The following is a 27,682-nucleotide window of genomic DNA, read 5'->3' as shown; positions in this document are numbered from 1 at the left end:
GCAGGAAGAAAAGAACAGACACGGAATTCAATAGTTTCTTCTCTTTCATCGTTTTTGCTTGGTAGTCATGATAAAAAAACAAATAACCTTACAACATAGCATTAATAAAAAAAAAAAACCTGACGTGTATGGTGGTTCTCATATTTTCACTATAATCATAGAAGCAACCTGCATATACAGTTTTGCCAGTCCAGTTTTCATTAGATAAACCTGAAAAAGTACCTCATCTTCACATGGTGTCACCACACGGAATGATATGCCAGTAAAAAACGAATTCTGAACCACAGTTGCAAAATCTACACTGTTTAGACAATTGGGGTCCATTTTGTATTTTTGTTTGACAAAATATATTTCCAAAATGTCCAAAATATTTACTTTTTATTTTAATCTTTTTGCATTTATTTAATGGGATGTGTGCAACATTGAATTTTTTATAGTCAGGGCATAAAAGGAGTTCCTTTAAAACACATTTCTTATTCCTTCACCACTTCTTCCCAACACACACTTTCTAAACCGTGGATGCCCAAGACGTAGTAATTTGGAAGGAAGCTATCACTCGATATGTAGTGTGTGCATGAATTGGTTTCACCTGTCTTGTCTCAGGAGCAATCCTGTCAGCACCTGCACTCTAATTAAAAGTGACAAAGAACGCCATGGTAGAAATAGCAGCTAGATCATTTCTGAAACCAACCATGAGTTATCACTCTCCCATAGATCACAGTTTGGATAGGCACAGTTCAGTAATATACGTACTCTACGCACACACTGTCTTGGTTGTAAACACATTGCTACATGCAGTTATTAAACAAATGGAATCCCTAATGGGTATTCTGTAATATCTTAAAGCTGCATCTTCCCATAACTGTGTAACACATGCCCAACGTGAGAGGAACACATCTAAAGGTAGTAAAAAGGACTGTTTTCATGACTTTTGAACAAATTGTTCACCATGTGGGGGGGGGGCAGGGGGACCTAGACAAATGACAGCTCTGTAAATCTCTACAGTCCTCTCTCACTTTACAAACTCTCTAAATAAATAAAATAATGCCAATATAATTTTAAAGCTTGTTTAAAGGGCTTTCCCTGTATGGTAATTGACCTAAGTCATTGTCACAAGAGGTGGATACATTTTGCACTTGAAAGGGAACAGAGGTTTGATGGCTGATATTACATACTTGCCCTTTTCAATAAGAATCGACTTTATACCTCTGTAAGTGTACAAAAGTGTCTCCTTATTAAATCTTTACTACATCTGCTCTTTTATGTATGTGTGACATTGAATTCCATGGTCTACTTAGTATCGTTTAGACATGTATTTTGGCCGTTCTACACTGTATTGCCCTAAATTGTACAGGTGAGGTTTCTTTACAACAGGTAAAAATTACAGAAGACATATCTTGAGGCACCACTATGCAGTTATCTTTATCCAAACTGTACTAGCTTGGGTTATCAGAAGATAACAGGGTTTGGAAATCCAACCAAAGTAATCCACACTATCAGCCTACAGATAATCAAGGACTACTGTGTCAACAGTATTTAAGCAAAGGCACACATCCCAAAAGACAATAATGATCTATCTATATGCGGCCAGCGTCAATCAATAGGCACAGTAACACAAACACTGAATGCCAGTAGTGAGCGTTGAGCAAGCTGTATCGATCAGAAGAGTGTGCTGGGAGGTACACAGCTGGACACTTGATTTGGAAAAGCCTAGATGTTTACATTCGGATATGTGTTTGGGGGAAATGAGTGCAGGGTTTGTCCTTGGTCCATATAGTGTTCAAGTTTATGGGCTCCTTAGAACAAAATCAAATTTTCTGAAAGAAATAAAACACAATTTAGTTGTTGGTAGAGTAGTTAATCTGTTTGTAGATTGGGTTCTTGCTAATTTTATATAATACAACTTTTTTATTTCTTTCAGAAAACAATAGCTTTTGCCCATGCTTTTGATTATAGCCAAGAAACTGCATCAATTACAAATAACAGATGGTAATTAAATTGTTAATACTGTTGACTTTTACTGAATCTGAATTTATTAATTTTCAGAAAAAAAACAGTTTTTTTAATTGAGATTTAATGAAAAAGAATTATGCCTAAAAACACACTAATGAATCTTTATATGAAATAAAATTTAAAAGTCAATTCTGTCTTGCTTTGTTTCATAATAGGAAGAATACAACTTGAATGGTACGTTAAAAAAACAGAATAAAAAGGGGGAAAGTTAATAGTTAAAAGAATCAGAACATTAGCAAAGACATTTCAGCATTCATGAGTACAATTAAAAAGTTCTGCAAATGCGAATGCCCTTCATAGATTAACGTTATCTCCTCATAAAGACCTTGGCTTAATGGCACTAAGACTCTTTGAGTTCTATTCACTCACGTTCAGCTTCCATGCCACAGCAGTGACTGGCAGGGCAAGCAGCACAGCATGCAGTGATAAAGCAGCAGCAAGCTCAGGAGAGAAGACCGCCTTTCTCCATTCAGCGGGAAATCAGCCTGATCAGGTCACATCCCTGCGGAAGCGATCCTAAGATCCTGTCAGATTAATTACTTAGTGATTTCAAAACCTGTCCTAAAACTCCTAGAAACAGCACAGCACGGTCACACACTACACCGCACAGTAATATGAACTGTATTAACAATGAATGGAGTAATGTGGGCACTTGAAAGGGAGGTGGTGGATACTGATGAAATGGACTCAAGTGCAGCATTTGTTAGTTCCCAAAATTGCCACTACCTGCTGTATCCTGCACAAACTCTTGTCAACAACAAAATGAGGTGGAATCAGTTGCTGCCTGTGAGACAAACTGGGAAGGTTACCAGTGTTGCCAAGTCTGACGAGAAAATAAAGAGGCACTGCCTTTCAAAACAAGCCCAATACAAGCTAAAACCTGTGACTTTAAAAAAGACAAGCCAGCATTATAAGCAGACTTTGCAAATGTAAAGGTTATCTCAGCTGCCAGTTTCAATTGGAAAGCAGCGATCTGAGGAGGCTTGTGCAGTCAGAGATTCTCTCCTTCCATTTAAATTGTGCAATTTTATTTGGTCAGTTCTGAGAGGGCATAAACAACTTTTTGGATGTTGTTGCGCTGTTTTGGGCGATTGAGCTGGCTCATGACATCCAGTTGACAAACTATATTTATTAACATGGAGGGCTGACACGCGTTGTCTTTAGACATAGCTGGGATCAAAAAAAGGATGGGAAATAATTCAGTTAGCCATTTCAGTAGCTCACAGCACAGTTTTTACAGCAATGGTATTCTCAAACAGCTGCTTTAATGTTATAACAAAGGCATAACACAGTTCATGGTAAGTAGTTTTATACAGAACTGTAATCCCACAAGAGATATACAACATGACAGACCAGACACAGTAAAAAACAATAATAAAAAAGCCGCCCACATTATCATTAAGGTGAACTACACCACTGCTAACCACATAAAACCGCCCATCAGCCACTACTTTCTGCCATCTTGGAATCCACAGTAACAACTGACCTGCTCCAATGCAGTATTTATAGTTAAGGATAAACACGCTCATTAACATTTACACGTGAAATGAGGGTTTCCATGTGAAACTGGGCTTGGATTTTCCTGAGTGTTTCGTCATTTCCACAACTAAATGAGATTTACCCTATCCCTCTCTTTTGCCCGAGTAAGTCACCCAAATGTGCCGACTCATCGCCATTTCACGTGTAAACTGACCCGCATGGAAACCCCATGATTGAAAGCCTTTTGCCCTGTTTACATCGTTTCCACTGTGTTAAAGTAGTTAATGCTAAAAAAGGAAATCGGACAAAGCACAAACTGCCTCAAAAAAGTACGTGGTTTTGTTGATTAGTCCTTTTCAAATTGAATGTTTTCATGAATCAATACATGTATCAAATTTTAATTTTAATAGAAGCCTTATTATCTTAGATTGTTTTTCATAACACAACATGACGTAGCTTTTTTGCTCAGATGTGAATGTGAATAGTGTTAGCTTGTTTAAAAGAAAATTTAAAACTGCTCTTGAGCGAATGATTACTTTCTATTTATAGCAGTCCTATTATTTCTCAAATATATAGTTCATCACAAGAGTCTCATTTACATCTTTCTCAAACTGTCCTGGTTTATCAGCGGTGCAATCTATTTAAAATGATCCATTCCAATGGAATACCTGTCATTCTTTTCCTTTATACATAGGCATGTGGAATCCCCATGCATGACAAAAGCAAACAACATGCCCTGCAGAAAAACACAAGAAAACTGTTCCATCACCAGGTGCTCTGACATTTACCATGTCACACAAAGCCTCATGGAATTGTTTTTGGTTTTCTTTGTAGTTCATCAATTATTCACTAAATACATCGTAGTCAGCTGGTATCTTCATTTAATTATATGGCAAAGGTTGCTTAAAATTTAATTATTTATGGTTTTGCTTCCTGATCTATAGCCCAGTTTGTCATTGTATAACCCTCCTTTACTGCAAGTAGTGGCAACCTTCCTTTTTAGCTCAGAGGGTATGTGACAGAAATATAATGAGTTCTGGTTGTAAATCCCCCCCGACCTGTGAGGGCACTAAGTAGCGAAAGGGGAAGTCTTTGGACGGGCTGGACTGACAGTTCATTTCCTGGGTCGGGAAGTCGGTCAGCCTGGAAGAATGCGAGACTCCGTTGCATGAACATATTGAACTGGAAGGTAAACGAGGTAGCAGCTGCAGGCAATAAAGACAGCTGCAACCGCTTACCAAAGTGTCATGCGTGATAGCATAAAGGGACCAGAAAATTGTAAATCATTTCCTTTGCTTGGTTCAGAGATATAAGGAACTGGAAGGACTGGGAGAGTTCCCAAATAAAAAAGAGAAAAAAGAGTTTGTGAGTGTTTTGTTTGTTTGTCGCTGTTAGTAATTGTCTTTTGGTTTTGTAAGTTCACTAGATGGCTAACATGTCTCCGTAGCTGTCGCCTTGGGCCAGCACTACCCGGAACAACACTACACCATAGTCACAATTGAATTGTTATCATCACTATAGCATGTATTGTATTGTACTTCACCACAAGCACTGAGAGCACTCACTTTGGATTTGTGATCGTGTGTGTGTGTCTAATTGTGTGTGTTAATACTGTGCTTATTATTTACAGGACTGCAACCCTTTTTCACCACTATGCAATACACATTGTTGTGTATTGCAAGCTCTGTATTATTTACTTGCTAGTTATCAGACCATTGGATTATAAAAATAAAAACAAAGCATTTTATCTGTATTTTGTTGTTTGTTTGTTCTTGGTATTACTGCACCAGCACCGCACCTGCTGTATACCTGCTACTAATTATCACTTTGCCACAGGGTGGCAAACAAGTTTCAAAGAGGATTGGCATCTTACTACCCCTAAAACTATCTCTTGGGAGAAGTAAACAACCTGGACTATCAACAACAGTGCAGAGAATAACAAACTGTGGAGGACTGTAATTTAAAAAAAAAAAAAAAGAATTCTATTTTAGTAGAAAACTGAACATGATTGTGAGACACTAAATCTTTAAAATTCAACTTGTACCCTTAAAAAAATATTCACACCCTTGCCCTGAAGACAGCAATGCTGAGTCCCCTGCCTGGCCTGGTCCCACATGTGCATTAATGATAGCTACTGCAGCACTCCAGGCCAATGGAAATCGGTTTGCCTTGAGCAAGCTGAGAGCAAAAACATTTTCAGGCATTTAAATCCACTGCTGCTTGTATGGGAAAGAAAGTTCTGACAGCTAACTGGCATTATCAAGACAATGTATTTAATCAGGAGAATGTGCACTGAGACTCATTGTCAAGGAAAATGGAAGCTGGTGTAAACAGTTTTTCTAATCTATAAATAGATATCATTATTTATTTTTAGTAGTCGTAATAGTAGTAGAAGTAGTAATAGTGCTATTTATATTATTATGCACGTTTGCAAGTCCTTTAAATCAATACTACTACCTGAATACTACTGTTTTTTTTTTTAATTATTATTTTAATAATTATAAGAATTAATATATACTGAGAGACTTCTCTCCTGACATTTGCCTCTTACTTTATCGGTTACTTCAAACTATTAAAAGTTCAATTTTCTAATTATAATTTCCAACTTTAATCAGCACTTCAGTGCATCAGCTCAGTTCACTGGGGTTTTCTAGTCCTGTAATTAGCCTGCTTGAAGTGGACTAAATCACTGCTACCCTGCAATGACCCAGTTCGTTTTACTACCTGCAGTTCATATTTAAAAAATAAAATAGTAAATTATTAAATAATACATTTTTTTTTACAATATTTATTGTTCACATTTACAACTGGTACAACTACCTCTCCTACTCACACCTGTAATTATAATATATACATTTTCACAAGATTTACGCAAATGAAGACACCACACATTTACAAAATGACAGCAGCAGACACCCAGAGACTTCTTTAAATGTCTTTCTGCTGTGTTTCCTTCCAGAAACTCAGACTCTAAAACCTGGGCAGCTCTCATGACAGACAGAGGCTATGCAGATCTGTGGCTCTCCTTCCAGGCGTGATGCCAGTTGTCCTGCCTGACAGTGTGCAGGTGAAAGAAGCTACATATTTGCAGTTATTTATTGACCTGTTGTGGCCTTTATAGCCCCATTTCTCTGTTTCTAGTCCCTTCCCTATCAAAAGAAGGCCTCAGCTATTTTTTGGCAGCTTAGCTGGAAAAGATAAGCCTGCTGCAGCTGGGAGTCTTCAACAGCCCCTGCCTGCCTAGTACTGAGTACGTTATACAGGGGGCATTCCACCTAGACAACTGACTGTTGGTATTGTGTAGTTGATGTCTCACACCACATTTCAACAGAGTTTTATTTTTAAATTAATCTTTATACTGTATACTATTTACCGGTAAACCATTATTTTGTATTTGTTTGCATGATGTAAAATGCACAACATTAATAGGGAAGTGTACTCGAGCCATTACACAGGATATTTTGCAAAAGCTCCTGCCAGTGGTCTGAATCAAGCCACTCCCTGTACAGAATTATATCTAATAAGCCAACTCTGCCATTGACACAAACCATAACTGTATCCAATCAAGACCAGCTGTTAACTCACGTTTGTGGAAACCCAGTGACTCTCCTCTAAGTCCATGTAAAGTCTTGGAAGACTTCCAGAGGACGCTGTGCGGGTTTTTTAAGAAGACTGCAAACTCGTTAAGAATGATACCTTCTTAATATGAAAAGGGATTGGTTTTGAAGGGGCTGTCTCTAAATTATAAGTTCACTTATCGTGCTCTATTTCAAACGCCCCCACACCAAGAATGTCCATCGGAGCAAGCAAAAGTAAATTAAGAACGAGCGAAACTGGAACACTGTATACAAAACGAGCAGTAAGATACCGTGGCCAGCCTGCATGTTGGTTCAGATTACAGTACTTAGCTTTTGGAAACGGGAGAACCCATTCTCTGTAATTTCATGCAGTGTAATAAGAGCCCTGACTAACTTTTAAGTGCTGCCAGATTGAGAGTAAAATGTATGAAAAAATATGAAGAAAAAAAAACTACTTCTGTGTGCCAGGGTTTTGGTGAACTCTGCGTATTATCACAATTTGTTCTGTTTTAACTGTACTGCTTCCTAACTTAAGCTCTTAGACATATGCTACCTGTCTATATATTCGGTCACACTATTACTGGTTTCTCAGCACATTTCAGACTCTCTGGAGAATGCACTTCTAAAGAGCACATGTTCTTCTCTCTGCCTGAATACAAAAATAGCACTCAATTTCTCTGACTGCCGCAATACACAGGCAGGGTTTTGTCTGAACATTACTGACACCTACGTTCCCTCCCTCACACCATACATTACTTGTGCCCCATGCCTTGGCTTTCATCGATATTAACACCCAGTATAACGACACTCATTGCCATGCACGTTTCATTAGAACTCTCCAAAGTCTTGGCTCCCCAGAGAACCTTTATAATCAGGGGAGAGTCAAGTGTACAGAACAGAAAGATGGAAGCTTACCCTTGCAAACATATTTGATATGTCTGCTTGTGTTACATTATATAACAAGAGCTAAGCAATCTAGCATTAAATAACTTCTTTGGTGTTGCTGAGTGAATATTTCAAAATGGCATTGCTAAACAGATGCAAGGTTTGATGCTCCAGATTTAACTGTTTACTGTGGGGTTAAACATGCTGTCTTTTCCATAGATTGTACAGAAGACACTCACAGAGTGCTGTGGTTATTTCACCCATGATGATGACTGTAAACAGCCCCCTCGCCCCCTGCAGGCTTATTGTTATTTGACTGTCCTCATTCATGGATTAACTGCAGAATTCCATGAACGTTCATGGTGCATCATCTCTGAAGATACACTACTGGTCAAAAGTTTTAGAACACCTCAATTTTTCCAGTTTTTATTGAAATTTACGCAGTTTAATGTCTCAATGTACTCTGAAAATAAAGCATAGAACAAACAAACAATTGGAGATAAAAAATAAATTATTTACCGCTACCTTTGTACCAGTTCAGGTTATTAACTGGACTTGAACTGCTTAAATTTCAACAAAAATGGGGGTGTTCTAAAACTTTTGACCGGTAGTGTACAACTCCACTGAGCAGCTCTCTGCTTCCTGTTGATCCATACCTAGTACAGTCTCCCAAGGTTTCTTAGCTGCACATCCTGTTTTAGTGAAACTGTTAGAGAGCTGAATGACAGTGTTATATAATTCCCCTCAAACGGCCACTTTGTGCCTGTCCATAGGGCCCTCTTCATAAAGCTTTAACTCATGATTTATATAAAGAATGTTTATTCAAAGTCTGTTTTTATGAAAAGGAATGCAGTTTGAAATTTATGAAAATGCTCTATACTTTTGACAAAGAAACCAACATCAGTCTAGAGTACTTTATTAAGAAATCGGATCATGGCTTAAGCTTTGTTACAGGTCCCGTTGATTTTTTGTTTTAAGCAGAACAATAGAAAAGTGTAATTTCTACTGCGGCATAGCAGGAACATTTGTGTGGCAGTCAAAAGCTTAAAACTGACTTGTGTGCAGCTCATCTATATTAAAATGGCATGTAAAGAAATGGTGAAAAACGCCACTGTTTCTCTTGCTACAAAAAGTTGGAATTTTTCGAGCTCTTGAAAAAAACATGAATCAGACACAAGTTGATTAGTGTTTCCCACTCTGGTGAGTTGCTTCATCCATTCTTGTGCATGTCTTCAGTATTGCTCTTGTACATGTATTCATAATTAAACTAGAGCTGTTGCTGCATTTAACGTGTGTAGGGGACCGGGTGCTGTGTTCATTTAATTTGACAGTTAGCTTATTAACATTAGCTTGTCTGTTACTTTTATTATTATAGTTTATTAACATAGACTTGCTCATTGCTTTTATCTTACTTATTCAGTTCATTTCATATCTTGATTTATTGATTCATAGTGTGTCTGGTGGTCAACTCCGTCTTAGCGAACACTTCATCTAAGAGAACACTTCTCTTAGCCGGTGACTACTGTATAAACCAAATGTAGATCTGCTGCCTTTTAGTTGAAATAAATAGGCTTATCTATCTGTACACTGATACAGAGATACTTACCACAGTGGGTTTCATAGAAAAGGGCCACTGTAGTATTTCTCCTGGGAGGTAGTGATCAGTTACCATTAAAAATAACACGTGAAAGGGGGCACATTTTTTTACATCTACATTTTCTGAATTATTAAGTTCTTACCTTAATATTCTCTTATGTACGTATAAACCTCTGTTACTATTTCTGCTTATATCGTTATTTACCACTTACTAGGCTTACAAACAAATGAATTTTTTAACCACAGGTGTTGCTTCTGAAAGGATTCCTAAAAACTGAATTTCTGAAGTGAAAACAAACAGAAATGTGGTTTGCAACTGTAATTTCAGACTCTTCTGCAACTGTGGCACAGTTAGAGGGTGCAGAAATCACTGTACATCACTAGATTATTTCTAAAACCAAATAAGTTCCTTGCTGTTTTATATTTAAAATATCTACCATATACCATTTCTACACAGAGACAGATATACAGACAATTCATAGAGAACACAGTTTAACAAGGAAATCAACTGACTACCAAAGAACTGTACCAGAATAAACCACGACACAGCCAGGGAGAACAATCTGAAATATAAAACCATGCCAACACAATTGAACTCTTTATGTCTTAAGCCCCCTGTGTATGTAAAGCAGTTAGATTGATTACCTTGCCTGTGGCTAATAGATTATGAAGCTTGTCTCAATTCATATTTCTTCACATCATACTGTATCACTCAACATGAAACAGGATTGAGACAAGCAATATAGCATCGTTCAGCAACAAGAACAAAAATTAACTGTGTAAAGAACCTATGGTATTTAAAGGCTGTCAGGACACAATAAATTAATAAACTACATCTGATTAAATCGCTGCATTCCAACCGCTGCATTCCAACTGCTGCATATATATATATATATATATATATATATATATATATATATATATATATATATATATATATATATATATATATATATATATATATATATATATATATATTCCTTAGAATGGCATTGTGCATACCCCATTTGGGATAATCCATGCCTATGATCCAAAAACAAGATTTGTCCATACAGAATGAGTTTGGAGTCCAACTAAGCCCAGCTGTTATTTTAAGAGAGTCTATACTTCCTCTAGCTTTTGCAAATAAGGGATTATATGAACAAAGAAAGTCAGCATTCATTGCAGCTCAACAGGATTTAATGTCTTCCAATATGGGCTGTAGCATGATAATTTGTCAGTTTCTGCTAATGCTGTGGTCTGATTTTGTGCTTTTATTCATACCAGGGCTGTACACTATTTGCCTAGCTGTGACTGGCAGTGCAGAGCCTCTCTACATCACCACCTGTCAGATGGCATGTCAGTACATTGTCCAAGCAGATAAGGCAAACGAGGGCTGGTGCTGGCTTTCCAATTGCTTCTGAGCGCGTGTCTTCAAATATAGAACCAGTAACGGGGAAGGTATGATGACTCATTCGAATGCACCCAACATAGAGGATTGGAAAAAAAGAACAAGAATTGAATTCAATGTTGTATTGTATTTATTTATTTACTGAGGTTTTCTATTTAGGATGGATCACTTTTGTGCTCAAATGGAAGAGAGTAGAAGGATAAGAACCAAAAAAAAAAAAAAAATATATATATATATATATACTTTTGACAAGCTAGAAAAGAAGAACAAAACAACGACAATTGACACTGGTTACACTGTCTGTCTGCCAATAAGTTCATAACACTACGACAATCAGCAGCAGGAGGATCAGAAGTTTACAGCAGCAATACTTTGAGTTTAAACTTGTTCATTTTAGTATTTCTACATAAAAAAAAAACATGTGTGTCACATCATTTTTCAGGTAATTTAAGGAGATTTATTCTACAAGGCATGGGATTCGGTCTAATAAACTTTGCAAGGCTGATGTTTTTCAAAATTGCCAGATTTTCAAACAGTAGATTACATTTTCATATCTTTCCTGAAGCAAAGTGTTTAATTGTTATGAAAAATACATTAATAAACAAATAATAATAAAAAAACCCTGTGGGAGGTTGGGTTCACTCCAAAGAACATTGCTTCTCTAACATGAACGCATAAATTCAATATTAAAAGGGCTTGATTACAATTATTTCCATTACATGAGAGCAGGTGTTAAAACTTCATGCTGATATTGGACTCAGGTTCTCCTCCATTGCTTCCTCAGCTGCCTCCTTTCTCTAACTAAGCGCTCAATCTCCTGCTACCATCTAGACTTTACAGGAATAGTTTGTACTTTCTCCTTTTTTTCCCAACTCCAAACCTCTCCCTTCCGTATGTGTAGGTGGTATCCCCAAACTTATCCAGCTTCTTTTTGACTGTTCCACCTAACGTTTCCATCACAAAACAAATCTGTGTTTACTGTGTCCCACACTGTTTTCTTAGCTCTTGGCAATTTATCTTCAGGCTTGTCCAGTCTTGGTTCTTTTCTCTTCTGCTGGTTCATCTGACCAGGTTCATTAGGATCATCACTAGTTGTGTTTATGCAAGTCCTCCACTCATCTATGACAGGGGTGCTGATATCCTGCAAATTGTGGTTTACTTCCTGCCAGTGGATTTCATTCACCTGACTTGACTGATTTTGTAAAAGGTGTTGATGAATGCGAGGCCCTTGTATCTTCTCCCTCAAGCATTTCATTCTCCCTTGATGAATCTTTAAATCCCTAACCATTTTCATTTTGCTGTAGCCACAGACACAAACCTGGAGCTCCATGTCTTTGCTAACTGCAGATCTTGAGCTAGTCCATTGCAAAGTACTCTTCGTTCTCATATTCATTTCCTTTCCTAAGTCATTAACCATTTTTTTCAAACCTTGTGTCATCTTCTGCCCCCGCTCTCGCAGATTCTAGGGGTATTTTTCTGTTAGAAGACTTGGGCGGGTGTCTCCAGCATCCTGATCCATTTGAAAACATAGAGCTGTATACTGCCAGCTAGGGTGGCTAACCTCTGCCAGCCCCAATGGGGTCTCTTTCCTCCTACCAGCTGTCTCTCCAGACTGTCATAAGGTCTTTCCCTCGTCGTCAGCTGCACTATTCACAACAGTCACAGGACGTATCCAGATCTTCATGATTTACATTAAATGAGAGTAGGTGTTAAAACTTCAGGCTTATATTCAACTCAGCTCTCGCCAAGATAAGAACCAACTAAGACATAGCTTCTTTTAGTGTAAACTAATGTGGTCGATCTGCATTTCCTTCCATCAGAATATAATTGTTTAGAAATAAAAGTTTGTTGAATGTTTATCCTCTAGTTTGAGACATGTTAGATTTTGAAATGTCATATTTTTCAATTTTTGTCAGTTTTTTGTTAAGTATATGGAAAGCTACAAAGTGGTATGTAATTCAATATGTTAAAGTAACATTATTCAGGTTTCAGTCAACTATAGGGTGATGCAAAGCTTTTGGTCATAGGTGTAGCCTGGTTTCATGGAGCAAATGCAGATGGTGAAATAGTAAAACCAGGGTATGGATACTGATGGAAGTCATGCTTTGGATGCACCCCATTGTTCCACTGAACTAGAATCGCACATGATTGTCTTAGTCCAGTGTGTTTCAGGCCCAGCAGAAAGATTTACAGTCTGAATTTCTTATATTGATAAAAAAAAAAAAAAAAAAAAAAATCTGATTTCCATTGAGAGTAGACCAACTGCTTTCGTTAAAATAAAAACTATTGCTGCTTTTTTTTTTTTTTTTTTTTATAGAGGCATTTTATGTAGGTCAGTTCCAGCTCTACTACCCATTAAATGATGAAATCTCCACAGTGTTTTATCAGAGAGTCAAGTGAGCAGCCTGGGCAAATCTCTAACTGCTAACATTAATCACACAGATCATTACTGTCTAGACATATATGTTTAGTGTCCAAAGGCCACCCTGCTGAAAGGGTTAGAAACACCTTTACACTGAAATATTGAAAATCGTTTATTGTTACTGGAAAATATATATATATTTCTAACCTCTGAAGCCATGGGGCAGTTTTATGAAGAACAAAGGCTGACATTAAAAACACTGGCCTTTTCTTAATCTAGAGCTACAGTGTTTGAACCATTAAAATGTGTTTAGATATTTTTATATTTTTTTTTTATATTTTATATTTTATATTATATTTTTAGATTTACCCGTTACCATCACCGTTACAGATAAACAAGCATTTGTACTTGATAACATCTAGTCCTGAAGATGTGAAATGCACACACGTTGTAATCCAAAAACAGGACGAGATACAACTCCACATAAAAAGGCTAATTAGCAGGTTGATTATTGGGCAGATTTTGCAATCAATCTAAATAAGGTACAATTTTACCTCTCCTGTTGTGGCATAGTAAAAATGGCAACTTTACATTGCTGTGTTGTAATAGTGATGATTTCTAAAATGTGCCTTATACTTTATATATAGTATAAACATCAACACCATCATCAATGAAGCAGGCTGCTGAAAAAACATCCTTAGATCAGACATTGCAGTTCCTTTCTGCATCTGTAAAAGTCGCCTGTTTAACAAAATGTCTTGCAACTTCCCACAAGATCAAAATGAGACTCCATTTGACTAGAAAAAAGACAGTGCCTTTTTAAACAGGGCACATTTCTTTATGACTTTATTACATAATTAGTAATAATAAGCTTAGTAAAATTCTTTCTCAGTCTCTTTAATTTAAAGTTTCTTTAGTATTATTTGGTACGGTTCTTTTTTTTTTTTTTTTTTTTTTTGTTTTGGACAACGTCATTCAATACAGACAATAACCAAAACACTGAATGCAGATATGGAATATACACAAGCTCTATCTACCAAAATGTGCAGGGAAGTAAACTAGATGGATTTCCTTTTATGAGTAACCACTACTAAATTATAAAAGGTTGAAATGTTACTGATGGACAAAAGATGATGCAGAATGTATTACTTAAGATGAGATGAATATAAAAGGGGAGCTTTATAAGAACAATGAGTGTAGGAATACACTCAGTTCGGAAGCTGCCGTGTTTCAAATTGTAAAAGTAGGCTGTTCTGAAAAGTGCAGGGGTGTCTTTTAGTCATCGGCAGGCCTGGAGCTTGTCAGTTTACCTTTGTTTAGCTTATTTATTCTGATCTTGACTGGGCCTGATGTAACTGATTTGAGCCATTTGAGCTGTTCTATGTGCTTTCATTAAAGTGCCCCTACAAGGCTGCTGGGTGGCTGACAGCCTTCTCATGGGTTATAATTGTACACATTAAAATATTATTTTTAAAGAGCATGTACCCCAGTGATCTACATATTAGCTTGGGAATTCCAATGGGAATATGACTCCCATGAATACATTAGAGCAGGACTTACTGTCCTTATAAACATGCAGTTCTGCAGGGCGGGGCATCACGTCAGCAGGGTTATCTCTGTGAAATAGCACAGCTTTATGCTATTACTGACAACAATCTGTAAGTCACTTGAATCTGTCACCTGCTGTCATGGAAACTGATGAAGGTGAAATAAATAATAATTGTAACGACAGTGGCATGGGCTCTACCACATTGCTGAAGTTCATTTATTTTACACCACTCTTCTAAGAAACACAGCAGTATTGAAAACTAATTGGAGAACGTAACTGCAGCTCTTAATTTTAAATAAGCTTATGAAAAACAAAGTTGTCCCATAAATCGTATCCATTCTGCAGTTATATTCCCATACCTGGTGAAAGAAAGCTCTGCTTGCAAGCCTAATCTTCAGATAGTCTTGCTTTTCCTATGTAATTTCTCCAGGAGACTGGAATTGTCTCCACATCTTCAAGAATTTCTTTCTTGTCATTAACTACTCAGCACCTTTCCACAATGGCTGACTCTTTACAGCCAATGACATTCTTTGACCCCAAACATTAGTACATTACAAGCATGGGATACAGGAACAACCTGGAGAGATGAAATCTTGCTGTATAATAAGGACCCATGTTGTTTCTTTGGGATTTAGACCCATTTCTTCCCCCTTGCTTCTTGAGCTATAACAGAGCTTGAAGAGGTTGTGAACTCTGTATGTAGTAACAAACCAGAAACAGTCATTTATCACTTGTAGTGTAGTGGCAAGAAGGTTTTAGTAGGGGGTGGGGGGTGGGTGCCTTTGGAGAATGCAAACAAGCTAGATAGAGAACAGGGTTTTATATAATACAGAATGTTCAACTATTTTGAATGTGTGTCAGTTCCATTGATATGATAGACAGGACTGTGGAATGTAAAGGTTGTGTAGATTCCATTCAGTGACTGGGGGCTGTGCTAAGGTTTTAAAGCTTTTGTGACGGCAGATTTATTGCAGAATATACTGATTCAGTACTGAGTCTGTATTTTGCAGGATATACTGACTTGGAGTCCTATAGAAGTGGGGTGCTCGGTGCCACTGCTATTTCATTACACAGACTTGAGGACACTGCAACATTAACCACAGCCTGTAAGGACCTGTAATACACAACATACACACACATATTTCTGCGCTGGATTTCTGAGGGCAGCTAACTGCTGCCCTATTCCCATTAGAAACCTGGAACATTTCTGAATGTACCATTCAAACTGAGTTCCTGAATAAAGAAAAGCTACATGGACACACATGTAATCTCAACATCCACGCAGCAGCAACCAATGTTGTTACCATAAGGTTAATGTAAGTTCAATCAAAATAATGAAACTAAAAGGTTGAGGGTAGAAATGCTAGCACTTGACTTCCCAATAGGGCACCCCAGGCTAGCTCTGGGACTGCATTATCCTTCAAGACCTATACTGGTCCTATAGAATATTCAAAGCTGAAAAGTCAGAGGCTCAGGCGAAGTGAAGTTACCATGGTAACTAAGGAGTAGTGTATCAGTATTAGGAGGTTTGGATTGGCTAATGTCACTTTGGAGGAATAAAGTGATGGTCTTCTTGGCTTTTGTTATTTAAAGGACCAGCCTTATAAAGCTTTTCAGGAATTGTGAATGGAAATCAAATGTAATTATTACCAAATGAATCACTGCACTGCACCTGAATTCAATTACATTATTTTTCTCTCTTTCACAGAGCCCTAATAATTAAAGCAGACAGCAAGCATAATGGACTTATTATATTTTTTAATACGATTAATGGCTTATAAACTACTGTGTCCAGGTTGGTGCTCAAGTGCAAATTACAGCTAGCCCCAAGCACTAATGAATGTCATTGTAACCTAACGGGTTTCATCGTAATAAAAGCTGACATTTTAGGCATTTCACAAGAGAAGAACTTGTATGACTGAAATAAACTTGGCAACTCCAGCATGAGCCAGTGATTAATTTCCACTTGCCTTCTCCAGTATATTTGAACTATTCCGTTCAACCTCAAATCATGCCCACAGACTAAGAAATCGATTTCAGTTCATAACCAGCACTGATCCAAGTCTTCACAACACAACTCTGGTTAAACAAAATATATGCCTGCTTTTTGAACAAAACAATTGCCATTGTGACCTTTAGTAGAGAACCAACACAAAAGATTAGCCCAACGTTACCTCCCTACTACCTGTAACACTCCCAGTTACACTCCCTAGTACCTAAGTATTTTCAATTTAGAACGGTCTGCTTTCATAAAGCACTAAGGTGGATGGAAAAAGCCTTTAGCCATGGTAGTTGCCAGAAAAATTAGTGAAAGCATGCTAATGTCTGAAAGTATGTCAGTTAAACCCTTTGCAGCGACCATGGGCTACATTCAATTCCATGCTACGCCTCCCTTCTTAGTTGTGTAACTACAGAATTCCACCATTAAACTGCACCAGGCTTAGTATAGAGATGGTCAAGGCTTTTACGAATCAGCCAGACATGTCTGTGTTTACTTACATAGCTGCTTGACGGGCTGTTCAATTTGAAGTTAATGTCACTGATTGGTGTTTCCAGCACCTCTGTTCTCACATCTGACACACAGACACATACTCACACATCCCTTGCAGAGTTTTTTTCAGCCCAACAAAAAGTTTCTAGGGTTATCTGGCTGTAATTAACAGCTAATTAAATAGTCAATTTTTTTCATGTGAATTTTGAAATAATATTCTTGAGAGCTCCTTGTTTATCTCATAGACTTTTTAATGAGTTGTAACTCCAAATCATGTCTCACCTGTGGCAGGTAGACATATGATCTGTAGTCACTGTTCTCGCATTAAAATTATTTTAAGTTATGCAATAAAAAACACTACTTTCCACGATCAACAGACATCTGGGATGTGCACCCCTAACAGAAAGGCACAACAAAAAGCACTTCTCAACTCAGGACACGGCTATAAACGGGAAGGAATAGAAACTCTTCCTCAGCCACACAGGATGCAATAACATCCCACCACAGCACCCACCTTGCACAAGCCTTTCTCATTGCATGCAGATGACAGTGCCAGTTTGTTATGAATTTTAGGAACACTGCTGCATTGTTTTTGGTTTATGTTTAGTTGCATTGCAACCCATTTTTTATAACTTTGAAGTGTAATTCTGTTAAAGGCGTGCCAATATGAAAGGTAACATAATCAAAATTACAATTACAAAGACCAGTTACATAGTGGATTAACATGAACATCCCAAACATAGCTTCAGCGTATTTGGTCAGAAAATGACACAACACATGGAGAGAAAAAAGAAAGACAAGGAGCTACTTTTTTTCCATGTCTAATACAAAACACGAAGTTCAACAAAAATAAAATGAAGCGATAATACAATTCACATTCCATAACCTCATTAAAGCAATACTACTCTTGTTACTACATCTATTACCTTCATCAGTGTTATGCCAAAAAGTCTGACTACATGTCCTGAGTTTCTTAAAAGTTTAACTCGTAATGACTTAACAGAATTATAGACAGACTCTCGTCCAATCAAAACCTGTCTGCAGCCTCTGGTAACTACCTCAGTGTTTGTTGTTATTGCTTAATTAAACAAAAAAGGGTCACTCACGACAGATTGTTCTCCAGCCGGCCAGCTTTAGAGCCAATGATCTCCCCCAGTGTACAAAATGTCTGTCCCAGAAAATCCTGAAAAAGACACCAAACGCAACATGAGCTTAAAATACATCATATTTTACTCCTGCAAGGGCAAATACCCGGTAACGTTAAATAACATTTTTATAATCCTTTTTTTTTAAAAAACATCATTTTGGATGTTTGCATTAATAATAAGTGTTTCTCAATCATTTCTCTCCAGAAATAAGATCGAATCAGTTGACTAATCTGTTGCTGGCTACAGTTAGTTTATTATGACTATACGTTTTAAAGACCCATTTTAAAGACACTGTAGAATATTGGGTAGCATACATTGTTGTAAGTCACAATTTTGAAAATCATTCATGATTTATTTAGATTTTTGTTCTTCTACAATTTACAGTAGCAATGTTGCGTCTTCAATAGTTATGGATGGTTTTGGAGTTGGTGAATGTTTTTTTTTTTTTTAATACACACATTTTCCATCAAGGGGTAGTTACACTTTTGGCATGGTGGTTTATCGGGAGAAAACCCTGAAAAAGACCCCAAAATATGGAACAAACCAAAATCAATTAATATAAAATGAGCCCCCTAACATTCTTGCTGCTAATTATCTACCAGTTTAATTACATTTTTTTTTTCTTTTGTTGTTCCATGAAAATGTGCGCTAGTAGCAGATAAACATTGGTGCAGTCCTATACTTTATAATAATTTCTCTTTCAAGAAAGGGTGGTAGACAGGTATTGCACACTGCAGACAATAAGGCAAACTACGCTTGATAAAGAGTATTTCTGACACTGTGTTCTAGTACATCTTTCATGAAGATGAAATACCAGTACAAAATGTAATCTACAAGACCTGTGTGACTTTCTGAGAAGTTTGTTAAATTTTATTTTTAGAGACTTTTAGTGTTCTTTTAGAGAAAAATCAAATGTATATTGTGTTTATTAACTTTATGGCTAATATGAACACATTTTTAGATATGCAAGGTAATTATGCAATTTTCTGTGCATATACTTTTTAAAATATTTTGCCATACTTTTTCATGCTTTGATATGTTTTTGCAATGGTACACAGCCAGTAAACTTTAAAAAAGGGTATGCCCATTAATGAAGTGTCTTCCAACCTCACCACATTATAGTGACCCCTCCTGGGAGAGGTGTGGCTAGTGGAGTTGTAATATTGCCACTGTTCGTAAATAATCCTTAGCAATGCTGTTGCAATCATATAACTTCTTCCCAGTTTTCAGCCATAGCAGTCATAGTGGGATCAAGCAAAGTGAATGGGGAAAGCTGCAAATCCCTCTGACAATTTGGAAAAACAGGTTGTGCAATCTATAACTTTCCCAGTGTAAAAAGATCCAATATGGGTCAGTGGCAGACCTAGAAGCTGGCAGGCTGCAATACAGGTAATCAGGTGCTCAAGGTGCGCTGGTGCTGATAGTTAACATGGAAAGGAAGAAGGTGCAAAATGGAATGATTCCTTATGAGACCAAATAAAAGCTGGAGGATGTCAAGTGTGTTGTCATGGCATCAGTGGGTGGAGCTTACTGCTTGGATTCCCCACAGCACCATTGAGAGAGAAGTTGTGTTAGCAGAATCACTGAACTGTTGTTTTTGTTGTGTAAAACTCTTGGTCCTTGCAATAACCACCACTTCTGCCTTCCTTTCAATCTTGCCATCGAATGTGCTTAATGACAGATCCTCATCCTTATTCCTTGGAGAGGAATTACTTTGCAGCTTTGTGTTACTTAGGAACATCATGTTTTGTTTTGTTTAAATACATAAGTGTGTTGCCTACGTGCTTGCTCTGGAATGCTGATTTCAGATTAGGAACAATGGTTTGGGTCCATTTGGATTCAAGTTCAAGTCTGGTTGGAGCACAACATGGGTTGGAGTACTGTATATGGAAACAGTCCAGATAGTGTTGAGCACTATTTCAACTCAAGCTAAGCGGCTCACAATGGGAATGAGGTGTATAAGGGGAGGCCTGCTCTATAGTGTTCAATCTTCAGAGACTTTACAAAGAGAAGAGATGTATTAGAAATGGAAAACCTGTGCAATGTTAAACTGTACAGTGATATAGGAAATAAGAATGGTATGGAGCGAGGATTTTTAAACATAGGGGACAACACACAATTAAGGGGTTCTACCAAAGATTCTAATGGGATTTTTATATCGTGCTTGTGTAATGGGCTGAGTTGCGTGTGAGCGTGTGTACCCTGCGCATGAGGTTAGAGGATGTAATATTACCTTAATAAAAACACAGAGCACGCATCCAGAGGATGTGAACCATACATGCATCTGTTACATTAGTGCCGTCTTGTGAGCAAAATTGTGAATTACACTTTGTGTTTCTCGCATAAATATTCCCGCAAAATCCCTACTGCATTAATAAAACACAGAAAAGTCTCACCTTCTGTTAATCCAGAACAAAGATTTAGCAGGAAGGAAAGAAAAAAAAAATAGTATGTTAGTTATATCTATGAAAAATACACTTATTTTAGTTTCTGTTTTTTCAGTAAAATATTCAGCTAATGCACAAATGTAGAGTAACCAATGCTATCACAATGATGTGAACAAGCATTAGTAACATTGTATGTTAACATTGTCATGTTAACCTACAAGCAGAGTAATGTTGCTTCAGGGAGGGTGCAATTTTCAGCAAAGTTTAATTTTAAAATGAAACTACAATGGTACAATGAACCTAGCATAAGTACTTAACATACAGTATACTCCATTTCTGAAAAAAGGTAAATATAACTATAATGGACAGACAATTTGGAAATAACAATAATTACGGTAGCAATATAAGATTGACATAATAGAAAATTATGGCCAAAACCATGCCTTCCACTATTTTTTTACCGTCTGTAAACTTACTATTTTGTTTAATGTTTTTTCAGTCAATTCCAGCAAATCATATCCTATCTATGCAACTTAAATAAAGCGCTCAACTCATGTTGAAATCATGGGTTTCACTCCTTTTCAAAATGTGATGATTGCTCATTAAATAGGTAGTGTAAATAGTACCTGTTCAAAGTGAGTGAATGTTAATTAAGAGCAGATGTGTAAATGTTTATATCATATGAAGTCCATCAAAACATAAAAAAATATAACATCTTAGTATTGTTCCTGTTTCATAAGAGGTTTCTTATAAAAAAAAAGGTTTCAGACTCACATGTTTTGAAATGTTTGAGCTTCTCGAGTCTACATTGTACCTGCAAAAAAAAAAAAAAAAATAAAATAAATAAATAAATAAATAATATAATAATAATAATAAATAATAATAATAATAATAATAATAATAATAAATAATAATAATAATAATAATAATAAATCATAGAACAAAACAAAATGTACAGGAGAGAAAGACCATACATGATTTACAATGGGCCTGTAACTCAACATAAATCCTTGTGTTGGGCTTTATGATGTATAGGGTTATTATTGGTTTCTTTAAAATCTGCTTTGATGATTTAAAAAAAATGGTACTCATGAAACCTTTCTAGACTGTAGTTCAAGGCTGTCGTTCCTGTAGACATAAATGCTGTCTCCCTGTTTCAAGTCGTTTGAGTCACAGTGGACAAAACTAACAGACCTGATATATAGAAGGCATGTCTCAAAGGTAATGACTCTATTCTGGAGAACCAATCAATGATAATCATGGAAGAATGGTCATGTGTCCTTACAGAACAATTTAAAAAGCTTGCAGACTTGTTGCGTCAAATAGGCGCCATCTTTGCTGCCCATACGGGAGTGTTAAATCCTTATTGACAATATTATGGCAGGTGTTTCGTTCTTCTCATGAAGTGATCAATTTGTACAATTTGAAAATTATTTTTGCATACTACTGCAGTGTTGGAAAATAAGACTCCTACTACACAGCAGTTTTACCTATTCTAGATTTTACTACCAGCTTGAATAGCCACAGTGTATAGGCAATAAACTCAGGTGTGTCTTTTTAAACTCATAATATAACCAAGAATCTTTTTTTTTTCATCTCTGTAGTTTAAAGTGGATATTGTCCATCACAAAAGAAACAGGTGATCTGGGATTCTGGTGAAAAAAGTAATTTGTTTCCATGTTTTTATTAAAGGAGTAAATTGAAAATTGACCTTTTGAAATGATTGAAGTGTTATGACACTGGCTGTTCTAACTTCATATAAATACCTGGTCTCCTGATCCAAACTGTGTTATTGATTACCAACTGTCTAAAAGCCAACTTCATCTTCCATTTCTATCTACAGTCTCTCTATTTGCTAATAGTTTTAAGAGACTTACAATTCCATTTTTAAAAGCCTAAAAATAACTGGCAAAGAGCTAGTATCATAATTAACCCTTTGTATAATTTGATCTTACTTGAGAAGTTTTGCACTGCGCTTTTGCTTTTTCAGTGTAGCACCTTGTTGTGTATACATTAAAACAGAGACCTAGGTAGTGTTCAAAAAGCCAAAATTGACTGTGTTTACATAGAACAGCAATTCTTCATATAGAACAATATATGACATTGTACTGACTTGACTTTTAAACCATGTGTGACAGATTCTTTCAAAACATCCTGCCAAATGGTCCTGCTCCAGTCTTGCTTAGGGTAGGCTGAGTTGTATTTTTATATAGCTTCTAAACCAAGTCCTATCTGGGTCCTCATGCTCCACTACACCTGGGTTACCTGATCCTATATCTTTGTATTTCCAACTGGAAAAAAGTTATAAGATTGACCTATGTCTGAAAATTGTCTGGACTAGTAGTGTTTTATAGCCTGCAGATCTGTTGCAGTTCTGTGCAGCCAAGCATTGTTCTAGGCAAACTGAAAGACAACCAAAAGGAGATTAAAAACACATTTTTACAAAATTCAAACACTGTAAACTAGTGCTGTATAGCAGGTTTTATTGGACTATGTTGTTGATTGTTAAAAGAAAAAAAAAACGATTACACAACAAGTGTACCCTATCTATAAAGTATTAATGGAGAATGACAGAGAACCCATACTTCTGGTTTCTCTGAAGCAGAATCACTGGCTGCTTCAGTGAACATTATAATAAATAAAAAAACAGATTGAAAGAAAGGTGGCAAACAAGTGGATAAACTAACTGAAAGAGTTCTGTGTTTGATAGTGCCGGTGATAATACTGGTATGAGAACCAAACGTGTGACCCGTGGCTTGTACCTCTACTTCCTAGCAGTTTGTATTGGAAACTTCAATGGTTTTTAACTGGAACTTTTCATAAGTTTCCTTAATAATTTAACTATTCTGACAAGCCTGAGATGTAAATACATCAATGGAGATTGGAGATCTTACAGATATGCAGAACGATACAAAAATTATCAATAAACTATAAGCTTGTTATACTGTATGTTCCCTCAATGCCATTCCAGCATGTCACCATTGCAGAGACTCTTTTTACACCAGTAGGAAGATGATTCCTAGGAAAACAAGTTGGAGTCCAAATCTCCCTGGTAGTGTGACAATACCAACAGGTACCATCAACATGTTATTGAATCTTAAAGGAAAAACAGAAACAGTAATAATATTAAGGAACTATGTACACCCATGGCTGTAACTCTACCAGGGTAACATACTTCATAAATCATGAGAACGCTAGCTTGAGTGATTTATCCACGTCACCATAAAGTTTTTGCGTATATTACTTGTTATAATATATAGTGACATAACAGTCCCAAATTGTAGAACTATCAGTGTTTATTTTAAAGAATCTGGTGTTGAGAAAAATATTGGAAAATAATTTTAAAAAATTGTACAACAAGTTTATTTATTATTTGTATACATATTTATTTATTGTATTCATATTTTTTGGGTGAGTGGAGTAGCAGTTAAACTACATGTATTATTACTAAGAACCAGAGTAGAAAATTCGCTTGGGTTTTTTGGAGGGTGGTTGGGGGATTTCTCAGCACTTAAAAAGCCTCTGCTTTCTGAAAACCATCAGTCTCCTCTGCCTAACAACTCACTACAGGTATGTGGCTGTGGACATTTCTTACTAAATTTATACTAAAGTACTTGCATTATTTTGCTCTTACACAAATTTCTCCCCTTCTTATGTGTATAAAACTTTAAACTTGTAGGCCATTGCTGTTTCTTTTGGCATTGATGGTGCTTTACTGGTGTGTTCATGTACTGTTGGTGGAATTTGTTTGTAAAAATTGAGGATTTTTGTTATACAAAAATCTAGCACCACCACTGAGTAAAACACCAAAGTTTATAGGAAAATTATCTTTTCCATATAAAATAATAAAAATAATATAAAATATATAAATATAAAATAATAATAATAATAATAGGGTGAGAACTGGTTCTGGTTGTGGGTTTGAGAGGTACAAGAGAGGGGAAGGTTAATAAGGTAAGATCTTAGTAATATAAAAATCCTTTACGCTGGAGAAGTGTCATGCAGTGTATTCAGACCGAGAAAATCACATTGAATTAGCTGGAATTTTGAATGACAGAACAGAAAATCTTGGCAATCTCTCGCTCTCGCTCTGAAAAAAAAGAGCAATAAGCTCTCTAGTGCCATCAAATCAAATCAGCTACTGCACTCCTGCCCCCAATACACTTCTTAAATCTAATGACAGGTCTTCATCATATATACACTGCAGATTAGTACTGGTAGAGCATTTTCAACGAGCTTGAAATGAGAAACAAATGGGTACCTTGAGATATGACATGAGTCATAGAGCCATAGCGGTATCTTTATAAAATGAGTGATTTTTTTTTTGGATTGATTTAGAGAATCAAAGAATACAGTTGTTTACCATGTATGAAACCAATATCTCCAAGTGTTTTTTAAATCACCTGGAAACCTTAAAGCAACCTGACCACAATATGGCAGCTACATCAAACTACAAATCAAAGTGAAGGTTCCTGTTAGATTTTCCAGAAATTAAGTTTGAAATAGTAAATTAGATGTAGTATTATCAGTTGTAAATTCATACGAAAACACAAATAATAGCTCCTTATAACAGTTCTAAGCATGTGTTGACCAGCAAAACAAAAACAGTGGATGTCTGGTTCCCAAGTTCCCAACACATGTGAAGAGGTATCATGTTTGGAAGTTTCTGCACATGTATGCAGGGGAATCTGTATGAACTGAATGAATAATGACCTGTAAAAAAATAAAATAAATAAATATATATCTCAAAGCAAATTGGACAGTGGTTAAAAGCATACTGTGTAAATAATTTGTTTAAAACACTATGTGGGCGTTGGTAATGCTTTTAAGTGCCCTTTATGTAATATATCCATGAATGTAAACTAATAAAAAATGATTTACAGTATCATAACCTCCACAAACCCGATACAAGAAGGGCTGGATCACAAAGAAAACAATAAAGAAAGTGAAATGCTTCTCATGGGAGCTTATGGGGCAGTTTGAAAAGGATAAAAGTGCTGTAAGTTGGCCTGCAATGTTATGTTATTACTCAATTCCCAATAGTCAGCTACGGTGTATTCTGGAATTTTCCAGAGATAATCAGAGGACCTTAAAGGTATAGCAACGGTATTAATATTAGTGTAATCTCTGAAGGTAAAACACTGGCAGCCCTATCCTCTGTGTTGCACCTATATTAGAGCTATACTGCAATTGGAGCTGTTTCAATAAGGCAGGGAGGCACAGTTATCATGGGGTGCTATAACTGATGTGGCCCAACATAGATCTATAATGTTGTAGTCATCTCACTCAAATCAGGTTGTAAATAATGGCCAATATACCACAGGTAGATTCCTCCTAAAACTGAACACAACTTACTTTAGAATCTTTAACTCTCTTTAAACAGTGACATAATTTTCAAGCAGCCTAAGCAATCCCATCTAAAACATAACACAAAATTTTGCCTCCCTAACTCGTAGTAGCCCCAGAACTAACTAAATGCTCGCTCTGGAATAACTGTGTTATTGCCAGATGAGCCCCTAGGAAATCCCTGCGTACTTAACCCTTTGACTGTCACGCAAATGGAACGTTGATGCTCCTGCTGTGCCGCATTAAAAATGACACGTCAGTACGTCATACAGTCAGGGGGCACAAGCCTGCGTTCCCCTGATGGTATGATACACCATGTGGCCATGCTTTTACCAGGTGAGCCACTCAAGCCCTTGGTTTATAACAGTATTATTAATATCCTCTGCAGTGGTCATTACCTATAGAAATATGACCATGTCCTCGCCTAACTGTTGTTGTGGTCAATTATCTAGCAGGCAATGACCACTATGTCCAACATTAATGCTTAATCCTTGTATGAAAAGCATGAGTCATGAAGTTATTGCTAGGAGATTGTGAAATATAAATTGGTAGTGCTTCAGGTTAAAATATGTCATTCCTGCTTGCTATGGGTGTGTTGGGGGCCATTGAAAAAGAATTTAAATAGAAAAATTACCATATAAATATAATTTATTTTAAAATATCCATCTTCTCCTATTGTGCCATGGCAATTGTGCTCACAATTGGCTTATTTTTTAAAACATCTCTACACTCCAGGACATTTTTTATGAGCTGCCAATTTTGTAGTTTTGGCAATTTCTATGAATGTGCCTGGAAATGTAAGCAGTTTTATTAGTCTAACAGAAAATAAGCGCTTATAGTGCAACTCACCATTTCCCTCCAACCATCACCGTGAAACATGCATTTCAATATGTATATATATTGAATATATATATATATATACTATATTATATATAATATATAATGGCACAAAGCCCATCACTTACTGCATGGGAATTTAATTATAATGTGCAACACAAAAACAATCTGAATGTCAAATGGCATCGAAATTGCAGTTCAGTGCTCAATATCTTTGGAGAACAAAAGGAAAGTGTGCATTTTATAGAGAAATAGGCAATTATTTTATATTCTTTCAGGATTCAAAATGTTTCTATAGCAATAAATATAGTTCCTTACAAAAAGAAGGTTGTTGGCAACATATGTGTATGTGTGTGTGTGTGTGATGACACATTGTGAAATCAGTCCAAATAATTCGGTGTTATGATAATAATAATGACGAAGACAAAGATGAAGAACAACTACAGTGTTCTAAATGTTGAAGAACTGTAACGCTTAGAAACTACCTACAATTATATTACACAATATTAAGTTTATATTGACAGTGCCTCAACAAAGTTCATAATATACACTTCTGGGGGGGGGGGGGGGGGGGGGGGGGGTGGTCTATGATTGCTGTGTCTAATTACTTCTAGTGAAGGA

At 36.5% G+C, this 27,682-nt stretch overlaps 1 protein-coding gene across 1 annotated transcript in view; it reads right to left on the bottom strand.

Moving 5' to 3' along the window:
• LOC121328998 (copine-9-like) overlaps positions 1 to 27,682 on the bottom strand; it is a 105,328-nt gene that overhangs the window by 53,809 nt on the left and 23,837 nt on the right. The window contains exons 5-7 of the mRNA XM_041274160.1: positions 21,653 to 21,692; positions 20,888 to 20,890; positions 18,450 to 18,526 (exon numbers count right to left, since the gene is read on the bottom strand). Of these exons, the coding sequence (XP_041130094.1) occupies positions 18,450 to 18,526; positions 20,888 to 20,890; positions 21,653 to 21,692 (120 nt within the window). The remainder of the gene's footprint in view (positions 1 to 18,449; positions 18,527 to 20,887; positions 20,891 to 21,652; positions 21,693 to 27,682) is intronic.

Source organism: Polyodon spathula, chromosome 16 (genome assembly GCF_017654505.1).
Source record: "Polyodon spathula isolate WHYD16114869_AA chromosome 16, ASM1765450v1, whole genome shotgun sequence".
NCBI classification, from domain to species: domain Eukaryota; kingdom Metazoa; phylum Chordata; class Actinopteri; order Acipenseriformes; family Polyodontidae; genus Polyodon; species Polyodon spathula.
This window is presented reverse-complemented; position numbering and strand designations above follow the sequence as displayed.